The sequence below is a fragment of the Hypanus sabinus genome, chromosome 21, assembly GCF_030144855.1.
Source record: "Hypanus sabinus isolate sHypSab1 chromosome 21, sHypSab1.hap1, whole genome shotgun sequence".
Lineage (NCBI taxonomy): Eukaryota > Metazoa > Chordata > Chondrichthyes > Myliobatiformes > Dasyatidae > Hypanus > Hypanus sabinus.
The window spans coordinates 44,281,957-44,303,044 of NC_082726.1; the positions used below are offsets into that span (position 1 = coordinate 44,281,957).

A 21,088-nucleotide genomic window follows, 5' to 3' on the forward strand; every position below is an offset into this window, starting at 1 on the left:
ACCAGGCTCCTATGTAACTGCAACATTACCCCTCGGCTCTTAAACTCAATCCCACGGTTGATGAAGGCCAATACACCATATGCGTTCTTAACTACAGAGTCAACCTGTGCAACTGCTTTGAGTGTCCTATGGACTCGGACCCCAAGATCCCTCTGATCCTCCACACTGCCAAGAGTCTTACCATTAATACTATATTCTGCCATCATATTTGACCTACTAAAATGAACCACCTCACACTTAACTGGGCTGAACTCCATCTGCCACTTCTCAGCCCAGTTTGGCATCCTATCGATGTCCCACTACAACCTCTGACAGCCCTCCACACTATCCACAACACCCCCAACCTTTGTGTCATCAGCAAATTTAGTAACCCATCCCTCCACTTCTTCATTCAGGCCATTTATAAAAATCATTAAGAGTAAGGGTCCCAGAACAGATCCCTGAGGCACTCCGCTGGTGACTGACCTCCATGCAGAATATGACCCGTCTACAACCACTCTTTGCATTCTGTGTCCAAGCCAGTTCTGGATCCACAAAACAATGTCCTCTTGGATCCCATGCCTCCCTGATTTCTCAATAAGCCTTGCAGGGGGTACCGTATCAAATGCCTTGCTGATTGGTGGGGTCTTTAATATGCTGGCTGCTTTACTGAGGCAGCGAGAAACATAGATAGGGTCCATAGAGCACAAAATTTCTCTATTCCAGGTCAACCCAAAATCCATTGCTCGGTATTGATTTTGTTTTAGAGCTGTGTGAATGAATTGCTGTTCATACTGGAAGATCTACTCCCTGTGGAGTCTGAAAGTCCTGTTATATCCCATGTGCTCTCCCTGAGTTTGCTCATTCACAGTCACGGCACCTTTGTTCCTTCACTGGCAGCCATGCCTTCAGCTGCTTGTCGCCCCAGCTTTGTTCTTCCCTCCTTACACCTGCTGCCCCCTTTGATGCATTAGGAAAAGAAAGGAGGTGCAGAGAACGGGCTCCTGGTTGACTTTCAATTGGAGAGGGCCCCATGCTACAATACAAAAGGGAGGTCTGAGGGGTGCCTTGAAGGAGGTTGTTTAGATTTCAAAAGGGTTTGATAGGGTGGATATAGAGTAGATGTGTCAATGGGGTCAATAAGTAAAGTAGTTATTATTGAACCCAACAGAAACCGGGGAGTGAACTTATAGAACTCTCTTTCCTTGTACTATTTGTGGTGGCCCTGCTTTCCCCCAGGTGCATTATCTCAGACTTGGGATTGAATTCCATGTCACATTTTATTACTCACTTTACCAGTCCACTGAAAACTTTGGATGGGTTGAAGTTTTCTCTCCATCAATCACTGCACTAGATTGGACACAATGAATGGCAAGAGACTTGTTCCTGAGGTTTCTAGAACTCCCCTGCAAGCTTCCTCCCACTCACTAAAATTACAGCTAAGTGATTTACGTGTATTGAAAGCCCTGTTACTAAAGAATCATCTCTTGGATTGTTTGGCTTTCTTTTGCAAAGAAAAAATTATGAATTGTATTATATTTACATAATTTTTCCAATTGAATATCTGCTAAAAGGAAAGCATTGTTGCACATTTCTAAATAGAACTATTTAGTTACAAAAATACCAGCTGAATGCCTTTAGTGTTCTGAGAGATATCAGCCTGGCTGCTGTGCAATGTGTATGTGAGGTGGTACATCCCCACCATGGAACAGACTAAATTTAGACCATTCTTCACTCCATGCACCTTCTCCCTATGACCATGAGGGTTTCCTATGGCTACTCCAAAGACAGAGAACATAGTACAGGACAGCACAGGGAACTTGTGTCCTTCAGCCCATGATGTTGTGCCAAACTAATTAAATGCTTAACCCAACTGATCCCTTCTGCCTACACAAAGTTATCCTTCCACTCTCTGCATTCATGGACCTCTATTGCACTTGTCTTCACCACCACCCCTGCCAGCCAGCTCCAGGCATTCACCACTCTGTGATAAAAACTTGCCCTGAACATCTCCCCTTTGACCTTAACTTAAATGCATGCCCTCTGGTATTACATATTACGACTCTGTAGAAAGGATACCAGCTGTCTTCTTTATCAATGGCTCTTATGTTCTTACAGACTTTGACCAGATCTCCCTTCAGTCTCTGTCATGCCAGAGAAAACAGTCCTGGTTTGCCAAACATCTCTATGCTTTGGTAGGTTAATTAGCCCCTGTGAATTGCCCCTAGCATGCAGATGAGAGGTGGAACCTGGAAGAGGGGTGAGTTGATGGGAATGTGGGGAGAATCAAATGGGATTAGTCCATGATTGATGCGGATAGGTGTTTAATAGTCAGACTGGGATGAAGGGCTTGTTCTGGGCTGTGTAGCTGCATGATTTTTGCATGGTTAGAAGTGGATTACATATTCTTGAGTGTCACAGCACAGGTTGGTCCCTTCCTACAACACGAGGCAGATATTTATGATGTACCCAGACTTCAAGTCCCACAGAACAATCCACTCAATTTTCTTTTAGAACATAAAACAGTGCAAGCCCTTTGGCCTGTGATATTGTGTCAAAACTTTTCATTTTTCAGCAAAATTGTAGGATGTAGCATATAAAAGCACGGTGCTATACAATCTAACTTTCTAAACATCCAAGGCTAAAGGGTAGGTATCAAAGAATGGGAAAATGTAGACAGTTCCTTCAAATAACCTACACGGGCCCAGTGGGCTATAATGGTCTCGTGTCACACAGAGTCATGATCTAGCTTGTGTTAAATCACTTTAAATGGTCATTGTACAAGAGTGCCTGTGTAAGTATGCCCTTTTGGAGGGCGTCAAGTGTTCATGTATCTGATGTGAATGTGCCCTGTGATATAAACGTACTGCTTCAATGCTTACTTTCCAGTTAGAAGCTCATAGACCAGGATTCCAAGAGACCAATAATCTGCCCCAAAGTCATGTCCCTTATTCAAGATGATCTCTGGAGCAACATACTCAGGGGTTCCACAGAATGTCCAGGTCTTCTTGCCCGGGCCAATACGCTTAGCAAAACCAAGATCAGCCTGAAAGAGAGAGGGGCAAAGCAACAGATATATAAATGAGTGATTGGCTGGAATATATAAAGCTATTTCCAGTCCACGATGGCTTGCTTTAGTGTATGGTGCCTCACAAGTGTTTAGGGTTGGGAATGAAAATCCACCCCAGCTCTTGCTTTTCCCTGTAGTAACACCAGGACATTCGTGGATCTAAAAGTCTTCCTACAAACTATACATACAAGGCTTGGGTTGTTTAGGACCTTATAAACATCCTTTGTTATTTGTCAAAGAGTTCCTCAAGGAGCTTTGGACTGATGACCCATTCATTTATAGCTAATCAAAAACACCTTGATTTATTAATCCTTTTTGAAATGACAATAAATTTAAACCCATTAATTCATTCCTTAACCTATATTAACACCAGAATAAATTAAGTTGGTTGTTCATTCCAATACTAGCTATTCATGTAGTAGCTTTTACATTCCCTTCACTGAGTAAAAGTAAAAATTTATGTGTCTAGGAAGAGGTTGTGAAATGTGTCAGGGCTGGCTCCTTCTCTAAGTTCAACATGGAGAAAAGCAAAGTACAAACTGACCCATGAGAAGGAATTTGTTAACATCCTAATGTTAACATCTGCCCAATGAAAATCAATAAATTAACAGATGCTGGAAACCTCAAATAGGAGCTTCTTGTCACCAATCTGACGAAGGGTTCTGAACCAGAAACACTAACTGTTTTTCTTTCCACAAATGCCACCTAACCTTCTGATTGTTTCCAACATTTTCAGTTTCTAATTTAGTTGTCAGCATAATCCTTCCTCTATATCAACATCAGGTCCACCTAATGGGTCAAATGAGACCAAGTGCAAACTAGAACTACACCCGTTATTCTGCTATCCTGTTTGAGTAGTATACAGCCCAATGATATGGACATTGAATATTCCAATTTCAGGAAACCCACTCTTCTGTGATCCTTTCCCAATCCCACCAACTCTCATAGATTCACCCTGCTTGTATTTATTTTTTTGCATCCCTCCCCAACACTTTGCCCATTAACTAGACATATCCTTCCCCCATCCATTTGCTATTATCCCTCTCTTTTCTGTTTCCACCAATCATCTACCAGCCTCTAGCTCTTCCTTCTCGTGGCTCCTCTTGGCTCCATCTGCCTATATTTTTTTCTTATGTTGTGTCTTGTGTCTTGTCTCAGCACTCTTAACTACGCACCCCCCCTCACCTTTCCCATCTGCCATCATCTGGTTCCATCTTTCACCTACTAGCCCCTGCCTCACTAGTCCTTCTGGAAGATGCTGGTTACCTTCACTCTGGACTCTCAGACCTGATGTAGAATATCAATCGAAATCTTGACCATCCCTTTACCTCCACAGATACTGATTGACCCACTGAGTTCTTCCAGCAGTTTGCTTTTTGCTGATGTGCAATACAACATCAAAAATGTGTAGAATGATATAGAACAGAAAGCCATTCATCTCTTTATGTCAATGCTACCTCTCTTTGAAAAAGCTGTATGACTAATTGTACTCTTTTTCTACAGTACTACAAATATTTCCTTTATGAGTGTTTATCTAATTCACTTTCTGAAAGTTCAAGTGGAATCTGCTTCCACTTCCTACTCAGTCAGAGTATTCCAAATCGCAATTACTAACTGCATTAAAGACTTTGTTTTCTCCTCTCTCATCAGGTCTTTCAGCCAATGATTTTAAATGTGTGTTGCCGGGTTATTGCCCACCCCCCCTTTTCTGGCAAATAGATTCTATTTTATTTACCAAGAAACAAAGACACTCTAGAGATTAAAGAAGAATTTTTGCACATTCTGCAGTTTGAAAATGCACCCTCTGCATTTTTTTTCATGATGAGAGGTTCTGTGTTTCTCTCACAACGATGTTAAGGATTTTCATTAAAAACAAAGTCTCTGGTCAGATCACTGCCTACACAGCTTGGCAGTAGGAAGCATTATTTGACTGCTTTGGAATGAATGGTTCTTCAAAGCATGGGGTGAATCCAGTATTAAACCTCAAACCTCTATGCATTTAGTACTGCTTATGGGTGTTGGAACATTAGTAAGTCACTGCTGCTGGGTTCTGGTCAGACCCCCGAGGACAGCAGAACAAGAGTCCCTAGAAAAGACATCACAGTTGAGTTTGACACTATAAAAAGCAGAAACCCGACAGGAGACAATATATCCAAATCACATGGAAGTTTAAAAATCGCTTTCTTCATCCTTTTCAGATGTTCTAAACTGTTTCATAAGCAACAGAAGTATGATCACTGTTGCAGTTGCACAATAAGTCCCCAGAAGAGAGATGTGTTAATGGGAAGTTCACCTGTTTTAGAAATTCGGGCAGTTGTAACTCGTGACCAGAAGATAGGCAGTAACTCCCATTTTTGTCTTCAGAATAGCACCACACTGCCTTTAATCTCTGTTCGAGAGGGCCGAATGACAAATGTGTAACAACCCAGACAATAAATGCTACATTGTACAGTTCAACATTTTAGTACCATCCAGAAATACTGTCCTCGAAAGGTAAAACATTTCTGGGCAAACTTTAAGGGGAATCTACAGTATATAAACACACGAGGCACAAAGGAACGGAAGGATGTGTTGGCTGGCTGTGAAGGTCCACGTGTATCATAAACATAAACATATGCAAGTTGAAATGAGTGACCTGCTAAACTATTTTATTAAGACATATATCAGTAATACTAGCTCCAATTTCCAGAGAAATCCCCCCAAATCCACCACTGTCTCCTGCTTCAGCCAAGGTAAGGTGCCCCAGGGGTGGTGGAATGCTCCTCCCCCACTCCTCAGTACCAGCCATAACCAGGGCAACCACTTGCATCCTCACATGCCAGTGAAAGTTATATATCAATAAGGACTTTGTCCAGTGACTGAAGGAAGTTGTTTCTGCATGGACATGAGTACAAAAGTGAGATTCAGGCTTCCCCCAGGGCAGCACATACCATCTTCACATATCCATCTGCGTCCAGCAGCAAGTTCTCAGGCTTGAGATCCCTGTAGACGATTCCTCTGTTGTGCAGGTAATCAAAAGCCTCTACCACACATCCAACACAAAACTTGGCTGTTGGTTCATTAAAGCAACACCTGCAAACAGAAGCACAGACTGAGCACCCCTAAAGGAAAGGGGATCTGTTTTCTCCCTTCTGCCTGATATGTTCTAATTGGAGGCTACAACCTATTAAGGCACTGCATAAATACATTGCTGTGGCAGCAGCTGCCATTGTTACCATTGTCATAATGTGGACTTGGAAAAACCGATCACCTCCGGATGGTTTGGGAGGATCAGTCAGTCAGGGGAAAGAATCCATCCAGCACTTTGTCCATTCACTGTCAGTATTAGCTCAGAGTCCAATTTCAATGCGGATATTTGTTTTTATTTATACAATAGTGAACACGCACTGGTATTCCCTTCATTTGGCATTGTGATTGGGATTTAATACCCTGAATGAGTTTCAAGGAAATCTTTTCACCTTGTAATTCCCAATCTGCAATATAACAGTGCTGAATGGTTGTTACCATCTCTCTATATCTTAACACCTTGTGGGAGCTTTTCATTGCCATTTCTATGAAATCACTTCTGAATGACATGGCTCTAATTGTAAGGTTATGTTCCCCTTTAGGCTTCTTTCTCCACTGGAGGAAATCGTTGTTCACCACTGCTAACAAATCACTTAATCATTTTAAAGATAATCTGTCGATCTTCAAAGGAATGAAAGGAATTGTATAAAAGTCTCCCTGAAAGAAATATCTTCAGACCTCTGTGGTGAATCTGTGTCGCAGCCTTTCTACACGTTAGAGATCAGGCACCATGGAAACCCAGCAGTTAGCATGATGCTATTACGTCTCGGGCATCAGAGTTCAGAGTTCAACTCTGGAACTATCAGTAAAAAGTTTGTATGTCATTCCTGTGAGTGTGTGCATTTCCTCCAGGTGCTCCAGTTCTCTCCCACAGTCCAAAGATGTACTGGTTATTAGGCTAATTGGTCATTGTAAATGTCCTGTGGTTAGGCTAAGGTTTAATAGGTGCAATGCTGGGCAGTGTGGAAAAAACCTGTAAGCCAAAGCTGTTTCCCTTTACAGAGATGCTGCCTGACCTACTAAATATTCCCATTACTTACTACTTACATTTTTTTTAAGGCCAATAGACCAGGTGAGGTTGTCAGATCCATAGTAAGACAATGACTATGTACAACTGACATCTAGCTTGTTACCTTTGTATTCTAATTCTCTGTAACCTTTGCCATGTGTATCAAATATACATTATGTTTCTATACAGTGGTATGTATTGGACAGACGTGAACTGTTGTAAGTGCATTCAATCAGGGAACATAAAAATGACCTACACTCACATGTCACGTAGGACGCTCCACAGCTCTCCTCCCAGACATGCCTCCAGAAGCAGGTACACGTACTTGGAATCTCGAAAAGTTCGGTACAATCTACAAGTGAAAATAAGATCATCTTTAGATATTTTCACCTTTTATTTTTGCAAGAGGCTTGCAAGAGAACTTATTCTTTTCTCCATATGTCAAATTATTAGTTTAACTTCTTGTTGAGTGGTGAGAAATGGCAAATGATTCCTTCAGGGCAGTCCCTTAGATTTGAAACTGGGGGTGCTACATTCTGCCTTCTCCTTTTTCCTCTCCTTGGCTCTTGTAGAGTTTGGGTTACAAACTGAGAAACAAGCTCAGGAAATTAAACTGTCAGAACAAACAAACTGTTGGACCTTTCAGTGGGTCCTGATGCAGGTTTTCAAACCAAAGCTTTGACAATTCCTTTCCTCCCACAGATGCTGTTTCAGCTGTTGAATTCCTCTTGCAGATTGCTTGTTTCTACAGACATCATAAAGATGCTGAGGGGAAGCTGTTGGGAACAATGAATATAGGAATCGAAAATTCCCACTCACCAGATGGGAATAACATTGTGTGTGAGATGGAGTCGGCAAGGAAAATTCTTTGTCCAAACCTTAACTAAGTAGAAAAACAGCAGCTAAGAAGGATCACAATATGCTTTACACAACTAAGTGTGTAAATACACTCAGTGGCCACTTTATTAGGTACACCGTTAAACCTGTTTGTTAATGCAAATATCTAATCAGCCAATCATGTGGCACGTAACTCAGTGCATAAAAGCATACTGACATGGTCAAGAGCTTGAGTTGTTGTGCAGACCAAACATCAGAATGGGGAAGAAATGTGATCTAAGTGACTCTGACTATGGAATGATTGTTGGTGCCAGACAGGGTGGTTTGAGTATCTCAGAAATTGCTGATCTGAGATCTTCCTGTCTCTAGAGTTTACAGAGGTTGGTGCAGCAAACAACAAAAAATCCAGTGAGTGGCAGTTATGCGGCAAAAACACTTTGTTAATGAGAGATTAGAAGAGAATGGCCAGACTGGTTCAAGCTGACAGGAAGGCAACAGTAACTCAAGCAACCATGTGCCACAATAGTGGTATGTCGAAGAGCACCTCTGAACTCACAATGAAACTTGAAGTGGATAGCCTACAGCAGCAGAAGACAACAAACATACACTCAGTTGTTATTTTATTAGATACCTCCTGTACCAAATAAAATGGCCATTGAGTGGACATCTCACGGTTCTGCCTTCAATTGCAAAGACTCCAGGATCTGTAATTTCTTTGCTAAACCTCTCCACACCTCTGCTTTTCTTTTCACTTTTAATACCTTCTACTTTCACTATGCATTCTGTTATTTTCTCTAATAAATGATTCTGTAGCCTTTGGCAGGTCAGGCAGCGTTTGTGAAGAAAGAAATATTCACTATTTCAGATTTAGAAATAGGAGTTCCGATAAATGGTTACTAACCTAAAACTAACATCGTTACTTCCTCCACAGATGCTGCCTGGCCTAATTAAATTTTTGAGTATTATCTATTCTTGTTTTGGATTTATTACATCTGCAGTTTTTTTCTTTATACATATTGACTTTTAGTATATTCTTTATACATATTATACATAGGTTGTTTCACCTTGCTAAAGGTGATAAATGTATGGAGGTTGTTGTTCATTTTTGTGAGAATAGTATTCTTATCTCCAACACCATCTGCTTTGCTTTCTGCTTATCCAATCTCTCCTCTCCCTCATGAGATTAATTACTTTCTGGGTGATATGGTTTTAATCAAAAGGAAAACTACCAATTGAAACCAAACCATGAATTTGTTTTCTATCACAATGCAATGGCTGAATTAAGATAAAGAATGGAGAAAAGATAAAGAATACTGAAAAGAGAATGGCAATTTAGCCAGAAGGCTAACTTGTAATGAAGTCTTGGTAAATTTTAGAGGTTTATTAGAGTAATCTCCCAGAAAATTCATTCTAATTTCCACCTCTGCCTGAGTGAGTTAATCATGGTTTTTATTCGAGTTCCTTTGATTCTCAAGTGCCTGCTGAATCTCCCAATTAAGACTGAAATATGAGTTAGTCTCTGTGCTGTACTGCCTGGCTTGACCATGTAAATGGTCATTAGTGTTTTGCTCTTTATGCCGCCCCAAGTTCAATGTTTTTGATCTGAAGTGGAAGGTTATGAAGGAGAAATTGTATTGTGGAGCAGATGAAGTAAACAAAAAAACAAGAAAGATCATGATGAAACATACAATATTAATCAAAACAGACTCTGAGAGGTTGTTTATAATAATTAGGTTTATTTATTAATAGCAGAAACATAATAGATCTACTTTGAATTTTGCCAAGAAAGTAATATACTAGATTGAAATTTCCTATTCTATCAACTAAGCTTGTTAAAGATGTGCTATTACAGTACAGAATAATGATGTTAATTACTTTTATATAGTTGATTTAGATTGTGTTTATTTATGCAAAGGATCTTAAGCCTTTGAGGTTTATTATTATCTGATGACGGCTGTTTGACAGTGAGACCTGTGTCAATTCTTGAGCTCATTCAAATATGTTAAGAGTTTGTAAATTCAGTATTTTTATCTAGAGCCATGTAACAGAAGTACACTGAAGCTCTGCATAAGTGGCAGAGGGAACACACATCACTCAACACCCCAGCCAGTCACTCTGTCAACCACCATCTGGCCCATCTGTAGAAGCCTGTGGTTCTCACATTGGCTTCATCAGTCTCTTCAGAACCCACAGAACCAAACTGGAAGCAAATTATCCTTGAGTTCAAGGAACTGATGAAGAAGAATAAATCTTTAAGTTACCTCAAAAATTCATTTGCACTAGATTTCATGATGTGATGGTGATCATAACAAAAGCACGCAAGAAATATACTTCATAAGGAATTTGAGGAGATTTGGCATTTCATTAGAAACTTCAGCAAATTTCTATTGAAATTTTCTGGTATGGAGATGCTCAGGATTGGAAGAAGCTTCAGAGATTTGTAGGACTCAACCAGCTCCATCATGAGCACTATCCTCCCCAACATTGAGGATACATTCCAAAAATGGTCCCTCAGGAAGGCGGCATCCTTCCTGAGGATGGTAAGGAGCCTCATCAACCATGACATGCCCTTTCCTTACTACTACCTTCAAGCAAAGATACAGGATCTTGATGATCCAATCTCAACATTTTAGGAAAAGCATCTTCTCCTCTGCCATCAGATTTCTGAATGATTCATGAACCTATGAACACTACAAGGTTATTTCTCTTTTGTACTACTTAAGTATTTATTTTTTATTGTGACTTACAGTAATTTGTAATGCCTTCGCTCTGTTGTTGCCACAATTTTGCCATTTATGTCTTTTTTTTTTGAATGAATGAATGAATGAATGATCTTTATTGTCATTATACATAGATACAATGAAACTCAGTTTGGCTTCCTCTCACACAATTAAACAAAGTGGTAGATAAAAACAAGACAGTAATAGAAAAGCAGTATTAAATAGATAAGTAGCAGAAAATAAGTTGCAGCAGCACCAGAATATCACAGTAATGCACAAAGAGCCGTTAGTGTAAGTATTTGAGTCCTTGTGAGTGCATGTGTGTGCTGATAGTTTCAGTCATTGTTCTGTGGGAGTGGTGTGATGGAGGCCACAGCTCTGGGGTAGAAGCTGTTCCTCAGTCTACTTGTTCTGGCTTTTAGTGTCCTGCACCTTTTGCTGGATGGCAGCGGGTCTAACAGGGAGTGGCCGGGCTGTGTGGTGTCTCTGGTTATGCTGATTGCTTTCCTCTTGAGTCTGCTGGAAAAGATGGTGTCCAGTTCTGGGAGCTCCATCCTGACAATTCACTGGGCCGCCTTCACCACACGATGCAGGTCTTGTCACTCAGCGGCTGTGCAGCTGGCATACCACACTGTGGCACTGTTGGTCAGGATGGTTACAATTGTGCTTCTGTAGAAGTGAAGCAACAGCTTTTGTGGGAGTATGGCCTGTTTCAGCTTTCTGAGTTAGAAGAGTCTTTGTTGTGCCTTTTTTTACAACCAGCGAGGTGTTGGTGGTGCATGTCAGCTGTTTTAACAACATAACTCCAAGGAACTTTAGATTTTCCACACTTTCCACTACCTCTCCATGTTTAGGGAGGGGGTGTGTACAGTACTCTGTCCTTTGATCTCCTGAAGTCAATGATCATCTCTTTTGTTTTAGAAGTGTTAAGGACCAGGTTGTTGTCCTTACACCACTCCGTTCGATGATCCACCTTGAGCCTGTAGGCTGTTTCATTCTCATCCAAGATCAGGCCAACCACTGTGGTATCATCTGCAAATTTAATTATGGAGTTGGAGGTGTAGATGGGGGTTCAATTATGTGTGAAGAGTGTGTAGAGCATAGGGCTCAGTGCACAGCCCTGCGGGGTGCCTGTTTTTAAGATGAGGGTGATGGAGGTGTGCTTACCAACTCTGACTTGCTGTGCTCGGTCTGTGAGAAAGTCCATGGCCCACGAGCACAGGGAGGAACCAAGGCCAAGAGTGTTCAGATTTCTGACCAGTTAATGGGGGTTGACTGTGTCAAATGCAGAACTGGAGTCCACAAATAACATCCTCACATAAGTGTTCGACTCCTCCAAGTGAGTCAGAGCAATACGGAGGGCTGTTGTGATTGCATCCTCTGTGGAGCGGTTTGCCCGGTAGGCAAACTGGTGTCTGTCCAGATCAGGTGGGATTGTAGCCTTAATGTGTGAGAGCACAAGTCTCTCAAAGCACTTCATGTCAATGGCATTGGACCTGATTCTGATTCTTATGCTAAGGTCATTTCAGATTTATTTACAGAATACTCGCAGAAAATCCTGGAAATCTTTTTCCATTCTTCCTGCACTGTATTAGCACAAGCTAAATACCTGCTAATGCCAAGCCCAACCCCAGTTAGAACACTGGAATGACACAGTGAAAAGGAACAAAGAGGATTACAGAATCAGAGCTTGATCACAGAGCATTGCAATCCTGAAGGACTATAGAGAAGAGCAAAGATGTAAGATGTAATAAATGAGAGCAAAGGAATCATGTCTGAACTGCTGCTCTTCAAGATAATGGTGAATGACATTTCCATGATGTTCAGTGACCTTATCCCAAATGAGAGCTGAAAATATTTTCCTGCAATTCCAAACCCTCATTCTTGCCTTCCTAATTCTGAAATTACTATATTACTTTCAACCCTATAAACTTCCTCTAATGTGCAATCTGGAGTTTGCAGGTTCAAATCCCATTCCAAAGTCTTGAGCACAACATTTTACACACTTATTCCAGAGCAATGTCGAGGGTGTGTTGTGCTGCCAGAGGTGTAGTAATTCAGGTGAAACATCAGGAACTAACTTCCTATTTGGATGAGAGGTTCTATGTTTGCAATTACCCCCCAAAATTAAAGCTAATATTTATCCCACAACCAACAGAAGATCAGATTAATATAGGAGGAAGTAGAAATAAGAGTAGACCATTCAGCACACAAGCCTACCCACCACTGAATAAGATTATGGCAGGATCTTTTATATCAGCTTTCCTACACTAAACTCATGCACCATGCTGCAATTAATTTCTAAAGATGTGTTGACCACTGTCTCTTGGATAGAAAACTTCAAAGACTATTTGCCCTCAGGTGAAAAACTTTCCTCTTAACTCTATCCTGTATGGCTCAGCTTTAACTTTGAGAATGTGATTCTTGGTTCTAGGATTTCAGGTGAGAGGGGATGGGATACTTACTTTGCATCTACCCATTTAAGTCCTTTATGAATTTTATATATATTGCAATGAGATCTTCTGAATTCAAGATGGTACAGGAGACCTTGTCTGCTGATTTCAACTAATGACAAACCTGCCAATTCTGACACAACCCTTTGCTGATTGTATCTTGACTTATCTAAGTGTCTCCTTCATGTGAGCTTGAAAATTGTCTGCCACTTTTCCTACTTTTACTTTGTAAAAGTAGTACATTTATTAGCTATTGCCTCGAGGAGTGTAGAGTAAACACAAGCAAGCTTTTAACACTGAGGTTGGGTGAGACTAGAACTAGAGGCCATGAGTTAAGGGTGAAAGGTGAAATGTTTACAGGGAACACAAAGGGGAACTTCTTCACTCAGAGGGTGATGAGAGTGTGGAATGAGCTGCCAGTGGAAATAGTGGATGCGGGTTCGATCTCAACATTTAATGGAGGGATATGAACAGCTATGGTCTGGTTGCAGGCCGGTGTGACTATGCAGAATAATGGTTCTACACAGACTAGATGGGCTGAAGGGACTGTTTTGTGCTGTAGTGTTCTATGACATTATGATGAGTTGCAATATTTTGAAACAATGGTAGATGCTTTGTAAAAGCCTACTCATTCTTTCTTTGATTTGATTTCGAAAACCTCAGTTTATTTTTATACTATCCATCTGTGGATATTACACTATCTGTGTATCAGTAGTATACAAAATAAAATAAATCATTATAAAACAGTGCTTATCGTTCCAGAATCATTGGCATTTATGACATACTTTGCAGCATTACCTATTATTTTTAAGTTATTCTAACTTATTTTTTGATAAAAGACTCCTGTGTGTTCTTCGATGGGCAGCTGGAGCAGAAGGGTTTATTATCTTTGTTACATAACCCATTGCAAGTCACTGATCTGACATAACAATTCATTTTGATCATAAATGTTCAGATTTTCTGATGACATCTGAAAATGACATGTGCTTCAGATTTGGTCGAAGCTTTGACAAGTTGAAGGCACAAAACAGCAGGAGTGCTGGGCACATGAATGCCAGAAGCTGAGTCTCACTTTCATAAGGCAACTCTGACCATTTTCACCTTGGAAGGTTTGTGCAGGGAGAAATTAATTAAAGGCCAAGGAAGGAGCTAAAGCCATAGAGGCATGTTAGAGGAGAGATCAGGCAGCCAGATTTATCAAATTCAGTCTGGACATTAGCGAACGTAATGAAAGTGAGCTCAATGTTGATAATCCGCCATGCATCCACCTCCTAGTCTAGCAAACAAAAGAGGTGGGGGACCACTTTAATGAGAAGAAATAAATTCCGATATATTGTTGCAAAACAAATCATCAAATACAATGTCTTATTCACACACGTCTGATTACCATTTTAGCAAAAGCATAATCACGGTCAAACCTGAATAAGACTGGACTTCAGTTGTTAACTCAATAACCACAGCTGGAAGTCCATACACACTGAAATAGATTTGGACTCATTTGTACAGACACCTGCACACATATAACTCCATACATATTTATATATGCACAATCACGGTATGTGCAAATTTTAAAAGGTCAAAAAGAAAAACACTTATAAACAGATACATACAGTACTTGCATGACACCAACATGCATTTGCATACTCATTTATGAACACTTACACAATTACACAGTGAAATACACAAGCATACAAACTTGTATAAACACCTAAACAAACATGTGCACACAAGTACACAAGCATTTAACCAAATCGTAACATTTACACTGGTAAATATAACTTTACATATATCAATGCACTCATATTCAGGCCAACATTACTAATCTAACAATGAACACCAGTATGTACACACACACACACACACACACTTGAAAATGGCTGGAAAAAGTGCCTACTCTCAGTCACACTATTAGGTACACCTGTTACTCAATGCAAATATCTTATCAGCCAATCACGTAGCAGAACTCAATGCATAAAAGCACGCAGATATGGTCAAAAGGTTTAGTTGTTATTCAGACCAAACATCAGAATGGGGAAGAAATGCAAAAAACAAAAACATCCAGTGAGTGGCAGTTCTGACGGAAGAAAAACTCCTTGTAAATGAGAGAGGTCAGAGAAGAATGGCCAAACTGGTTTAAACTGACAGGAAGGCGACAGTATTTCAATTAACCACGCGTTACAACAGTGGTGTGCAGAAGAGCATCCCTGTACACACAACAGTTTGAACTTTGAAGTGGATGGGCAACAGTAACAGAAGACCACACCAGGTGCCTAATAAAATAGCAACAGAGTTTATGACCTAGTCATAATTACATAAGCATTTACACAGTTACATGCACGCTCACAAGTACATATAAAAGTATGCACATCAGTAGACTCACACACATGCCTATCTTCCCAATCTGTACATCACACCAGTTTTCACACACACACACACACACACACACACACACACACCAACGCAAAGCGCACATGCACACATATAAACACTTGAATCAGGATATAATCAGTCTTAAGAATGATTGGAAAGTGCACACATCTAGCTTCAAACCCTAAATGTCTTCTAGAGAATGAAGCTTCACTCACCTTACAATGAACTGGGATCTGGTCTGAAGCAGAATGTTCTTCTCCGAGTAGACGTGCTCTTGTTGCCGAGTATCTACAATGTGTTTCTTTTTGATGCATTTCAGGGCAAAGGTGACATCTTCATCCTTCAGTTTCACCTGGAAAGGCAACAAATTGTACAGCACATTTCAGTTACAGTTGCCGTATCAGACATAAAAACAGGACTGATAATCTTATCCTCTTTGCTCACCGTCAGTATGATGCATCATAAAATGTACTCAGTAGCCACTTTATTAGGTCACCCCTGTACCTGTGTTTTGCTACAGGAGCCCATCCATGTCAAGGTTCAATGTGTTGTGCTTTCAGAGATACTCTTCTGCACACCACTGTTGTATTGCGTTCTTATTTGAATTAGTCACCTTCCTGTCAGCTTGAACCAGCCTGGCCATTCTCCGCTGAACTCTCTCATTATGGAACAGCTGCTCACTGGATGATTTTTTTGTTTTTTGCACCATTTTCTGTAAACTCTAGAGACTGTTATGCATGAAAATCCTAGGAGGTCAGCAGTTACTGTGATACTTAAACCACCCTATCTGGCACCAACAACCATTCCACAGTTAAAGTCACAGATCATATTTCTTTCCCCTTCTGATATTTGGTCTGAACAACTGAAGCTCTTGACCATGCCTGCATGCTTTGATGCATTGAGATGCTGCCACATGATTGGCTGATAATATATTTATATTAGCAAGCAGGTATACAGGTGTACCTAATAAAGTGGCCACTGAGGGCACATTACAGCTAATGCTTGTGAACTGCAACATGAACATTTATTATGTAAATTGTCGAGCAGTTGTGCAAACAGCATTTAGTTTGGAAAGGAATGGTTACATGGAACAACCCATAAGCAGCTGTGCACGCACTGAGGAAACTGTAGCTATGTTTGTGTGATAGCTCGTGATTGGCATGTGTGCAACACGTCTACAGCTGGCATATTCAAGAGTGAAGTGCAACACCAAAGCATTTTGCATTGAAATTTCATTAAAAATCCCTGCCAGTAACTGTGTTACCATCAATGTTGTATCAGTTTATATTAAGTCTGAAAAGCAATTCAATAGCTGGTTGATTGGTTTACTTTCATCTGTACCATTAAGACATCATATGACAACTATGCCCTCCATGTCCTCAAACGTCCTCTATCACTCTCCTTCCAATCCCACTTACCAGATCTACACGGCCAAAACCTCCCATGCCCAGCGTCACAATGACTTCAAAATGTCTGGCAGGGAATGTATCCGAAAACTTGGCCACCTTTTCCCTCAGTCGCGTGACTTCAACAGACTCAGAGGAAACCTGCTGTGCAGTTGTGAGGAGCCTTTGGAAATAAAGGGAATCTGATTTTACTTGGTAGTAATGAATGACACAACGAAGCAAAAAAAACATGTCTCTGCAGAAAGCATCAAGCAATCAAGTTGCCACAATATTAAACTCCAGACAGCTATTGCCCACAAATGTTCTGTATAAATTCACACCAAAAGGTTTTGTAATGATTTCCTAAATCTATATGGGAGAGAATTAATATATTTTCCCATTTTTATTCCATCTGTAGAACACTATTTATGTGGTTGATCCAAAAGAGCTTTTGGTAATGGTTCCAAATTCAGAATGTAGGGGTCATGAATCCATCCCTCACTTTCATATCGCTTGGATTTGGGTTTCCATGAGAAAATAATAAATATAAATATATAAAAGAACAGCAAAGAAATCCTGAGAAAAATATGCAGTATTTGAAATCTCAGGAGGAGCAATATCTCATATTCCATCTGGGTAGCCTTCAATCTGATGACATGAACATCAATTTCCCTAAATTCGTGTAATTTCTCTCCCCTTCCCTCTTCTCTCATTATCCATTCCCTATTCTAGCTTCCCTCTTACCCTTCTCTCCTCCTTACCTACCCAACACCTCCTTCCGGTGCCACTCCTTTCTTTTCTCCCATGATTCACCATCTTCTCCTATCAGATTTCTTCTTCTTTTGTTGTTTAACTTTTCCCATCTATGATCTTCCAGTTCCTCACTTCACATTCCCTCCTCCACTGTCCCATCTTCACCTCACCTGGTATCAACTATCACCTACCAACTTGTACTTCTCCGACTTCCTTTCCAGTCCTGATGAAGGGCCTTGGCCCTAAACTTTGACTGTTTATTCCCTTCCATGGATGCTGCCTGACCTGCTGAGTTCCTCCAACATTTTCTGTGTGTTGCTCTGGATTTCCAGCATCTGCAGAACCTCTTGTGTTAGTGATTTGCAGTATTTTCAAGTTATGGTATGGTTGCCCATTGAGCTCCTAACCTGATACCTGAAGAAAGTTGAGCTGCCTTTCTGACAGCATGGTCAATGTGAAGTATACAAGTCCAGCATTTGTGATTGGTATTCTGTGAAAGCCTTGTCCTTTTCCCAAAAAAGGTGGTCTGTAATCTATGTCATACCATACTGCATACTTGCCTCCAAATTATGTCAGTCACTGGAGATAGGAATGATAGTTACTTTTTTACAGTACAGTCACTGGTCAGAATTAAAATCAACATGGAAATTCCAGGAGATGTAATGGATGTGTCAGCACACAGCACACTCTCAGCATTTTATTTGTGATCCTATTCAAAATGATCAATTAAATCACCAAAGTGATGATTTTAAAGATGCTGACTAGCATAGCTCCTCGGGTTAAATGTCTACTCATAATTTCTGGACACCTGGAGAGAGAGAGACAGTGAAGCTAAATAACTAGAGATTAATTCAGGTTGATTATAAAAAGCTATCACAGGAATCATAAACCCAAGAGTTTTTGGAAATCTTGAGCAACTTAAATTTAAAATAAAACAATGAAGTCTTACTCATTGTCAGCAAAACCAAAGAACTGATTATTGACTGCTGAAGGAGGAAACCAGAGGTCCATGAGCAAGTCCTCATCAAGGGATCAGAGTTGGAGAGGGCTAGCAACTTTAAATTTCTCAGCATTATCATTTCAGAGGATCTGTCTTGTATTCAGTACATAAATGCTATAATGAAGAAGGCCCAGCAGTGCCTCTACTTTCGTAGAAGATTCAGCATGTTAGCTAAAACTTTGACAAACTTCTATAGATGCACAATGGAGAATTTACTGACGGGTTGCATCAGGGACTGGTACAGAAACACAAATGCCCTTGAATGGAAAAGCCTACCAAAAAGTAGTGTATATAGCCCATGGCATTAGGGGTAAAGTCTTTCTCACTGTTCAGCTCATCTACAAGGAACACTGTTGCAGGTATGCAGCATCCATCAAAGACCGCCATCATTCAAAACACTCTCTCTTCTGGCTGCTACTATCAGGAAGAAAGTACAGGAGCCTCAGGACCCACACCAAGTTCAGGAACGGTTATTTCCCCTTAACCACTAGGCTCTTGAACCAGAGCTGATAACTTCACTCACCCCAATGCTGAATTGTTCCCGTATCCTATGAACTCACTTTCAAGGACTATTTATCTCGTTCTTATTTGTTGTTTACATATTATTATTATCTATGTTTTTTAAAATTCTTTATTTCCACAATTTGTTGATTTTTGCACATTGGTTGCTTGTCTATCTTGTGAGTGTTTTTTCACTGATTCAATTGTGTTTCTTTGTGTTTACTGTGAATGCCCACAAGAAAATTAATATCAGGGCGCGCACACACACACACACACACACACACACACACACACACACCATTTCTGGTTGTGCCTTCATCATAGATCTCAGGTGATCCTGATGAAGGATTCATTTCAGTTCATTTACGGTTTGGAAATATTATTCAGAATGTGCATTAGATCCTATTATGAAAAATTAATGCAGCTCACATACAAATTCTGTAAGACAAAAGGAAATCAACTCGGGAAGAAAAATCACAATGCAGAAACACAGATGAGGGAGACTCTAAAGACTGCAGATGCTGAAATCTGGAGCAAGACAAACTGATGGAAGAACATGGTGAAGAATATTACTTGATGCACAGTACTATGCATATTACTCTGCATATTAAGCACGTTACTATGCTTTCCCTCAAACACATCACACTGCTTGTAAAATAGCACTTGAATTTAGGTAAGCATGAAAGAAAAGCAAGCTCTTGAATGGAGAATGATAGAGAGATGTGATACTATGGCACTGTTCACATGCTGGCCATTGTACAATACGTCCAGCAGGGTAAGACAGTTTGTGCCAAATTGCTCAAGTAGGACAAAGCTACATCTTCTGACTCTGAGAGACCCACTCTTCTATTATACATGAAGACTTCATGAATATGTCAGAAAATGTAACAGTAGACCAGAAAAAATGCCCCCGTCTAGCTGCAATAATTCAATTAGAAACGACTATAACACTTGGAGGATACTGACATTGCGTTTCTGTTCTCATCACTGCGGGAGAGCTGTTCCACGTACTCTTTCAGGTAGGTCTGTAGTTCTTCATAGGTGCCAACCATCTGGTTAAAGATGCTGGGAACATATTTTAAAATGTATTTAGATGAATACAATAAAATAATTAAGAAAAGCTTTTAAGTAGGTATACCAAATTGGGTTGAGTGGAGAGTGGGGGATACAAGGGAGTGGGCTCCTTATCTCAGAAAGGATATATTGTTATTGGAGAGAGTCCAGAGGAGATTCATGAGGATGTTTCTGGGAATGAATGGGGTTAACATTTGAGGAGCGTTTGGCAGCTTTGACCCTGTACTCTCTGGAATTTGTAAGAATTCAGGGGGGATCTCATTGAAACCTACCGAATGTTGAAAGGACTGGACAAGTTGGATGTGGAGAGGATGTTTCCTCTGATGGGGGTATCCAGAACTAGTGGGCACAGCGTCAGGATTGAGGAGCAGCCTTTTAGAACAGAAGTAAGGGGGGAATTTTTTTAGTCAAAGAGCGGTGAATACTCTGCCACAGACTGCTGTTGAGGCCCAGTCTTTGGGTATATTTAAAGCCGAAATTGATAGATTCTTGATTAGTCGGGGCATCAAGGGATATAGTGAGAGGGCAGGTATGGGGTCGAATGGAATCCAGTATCAGCCATGATGGAACAGCAGAGTGGACTCGATGGGCTGAATGGCCTAATTCTGTTCCTATATCTTATGGTCTTATGGTCTAATGGAGTGGAAGGAATGGACTAGAGAAGGGAAGAGGAGGAGAAGGGCAGGTTTGAAACGAGGAGAGGCAGGAATCAGAGGAATGAGGATGGTGAGGGCAACAGGAAGGAAAGTTTTACATACTTTAGGCACTAAATATAATTGGAAGTAGATAAATTTCATTTTGTTGAATTAAACCAAAATTAAGCCAGTTCAGAAAACGGTCAAAATTTATTTGCATTCAGTGTTTAACAGAG

General features: G+C 40.5%; 1 protein-coding gene across 1 annotated transcript in view; it reads right to left on the reverse strand.

Annotated features, from left to right (window-relative positions):
- Positions 1-21,088, reverse strand: part of LOC132378994 (cGMP-dependent protein kinase 2) — a 59,117-nt gene that overhangs the window by 14,572 nt on the left and 23,457 nt on the right. The window contains exons 10-15 of the mRNA XM_059946423.1: positions 20,110-20,208; positions 16,923-17,073; positions 15,720-15,856; positions 7,387-7,476; positions 5,980-6,121; positions 2,862-3,025 (exon numbers count right to left, since the gene is read on the reverse strand). Coding sequence (XP_059802406.1) covers positions 2,862-3,025; positions 5,980-6,121; positions 7,387-7,476; positions 15,720-15,856; positions 16,923-17,073; positions 20,110-20,208 — 783 coding nt within the window. The remainder of the gene's footprint in view (positions 1-2,861; positions 3,026-5,979; positions 6,122-7,386; positions 7,477-15,719; positions 15,857-16,922; positions 17,074-20,109; positions 20,209-21,088) is intronic.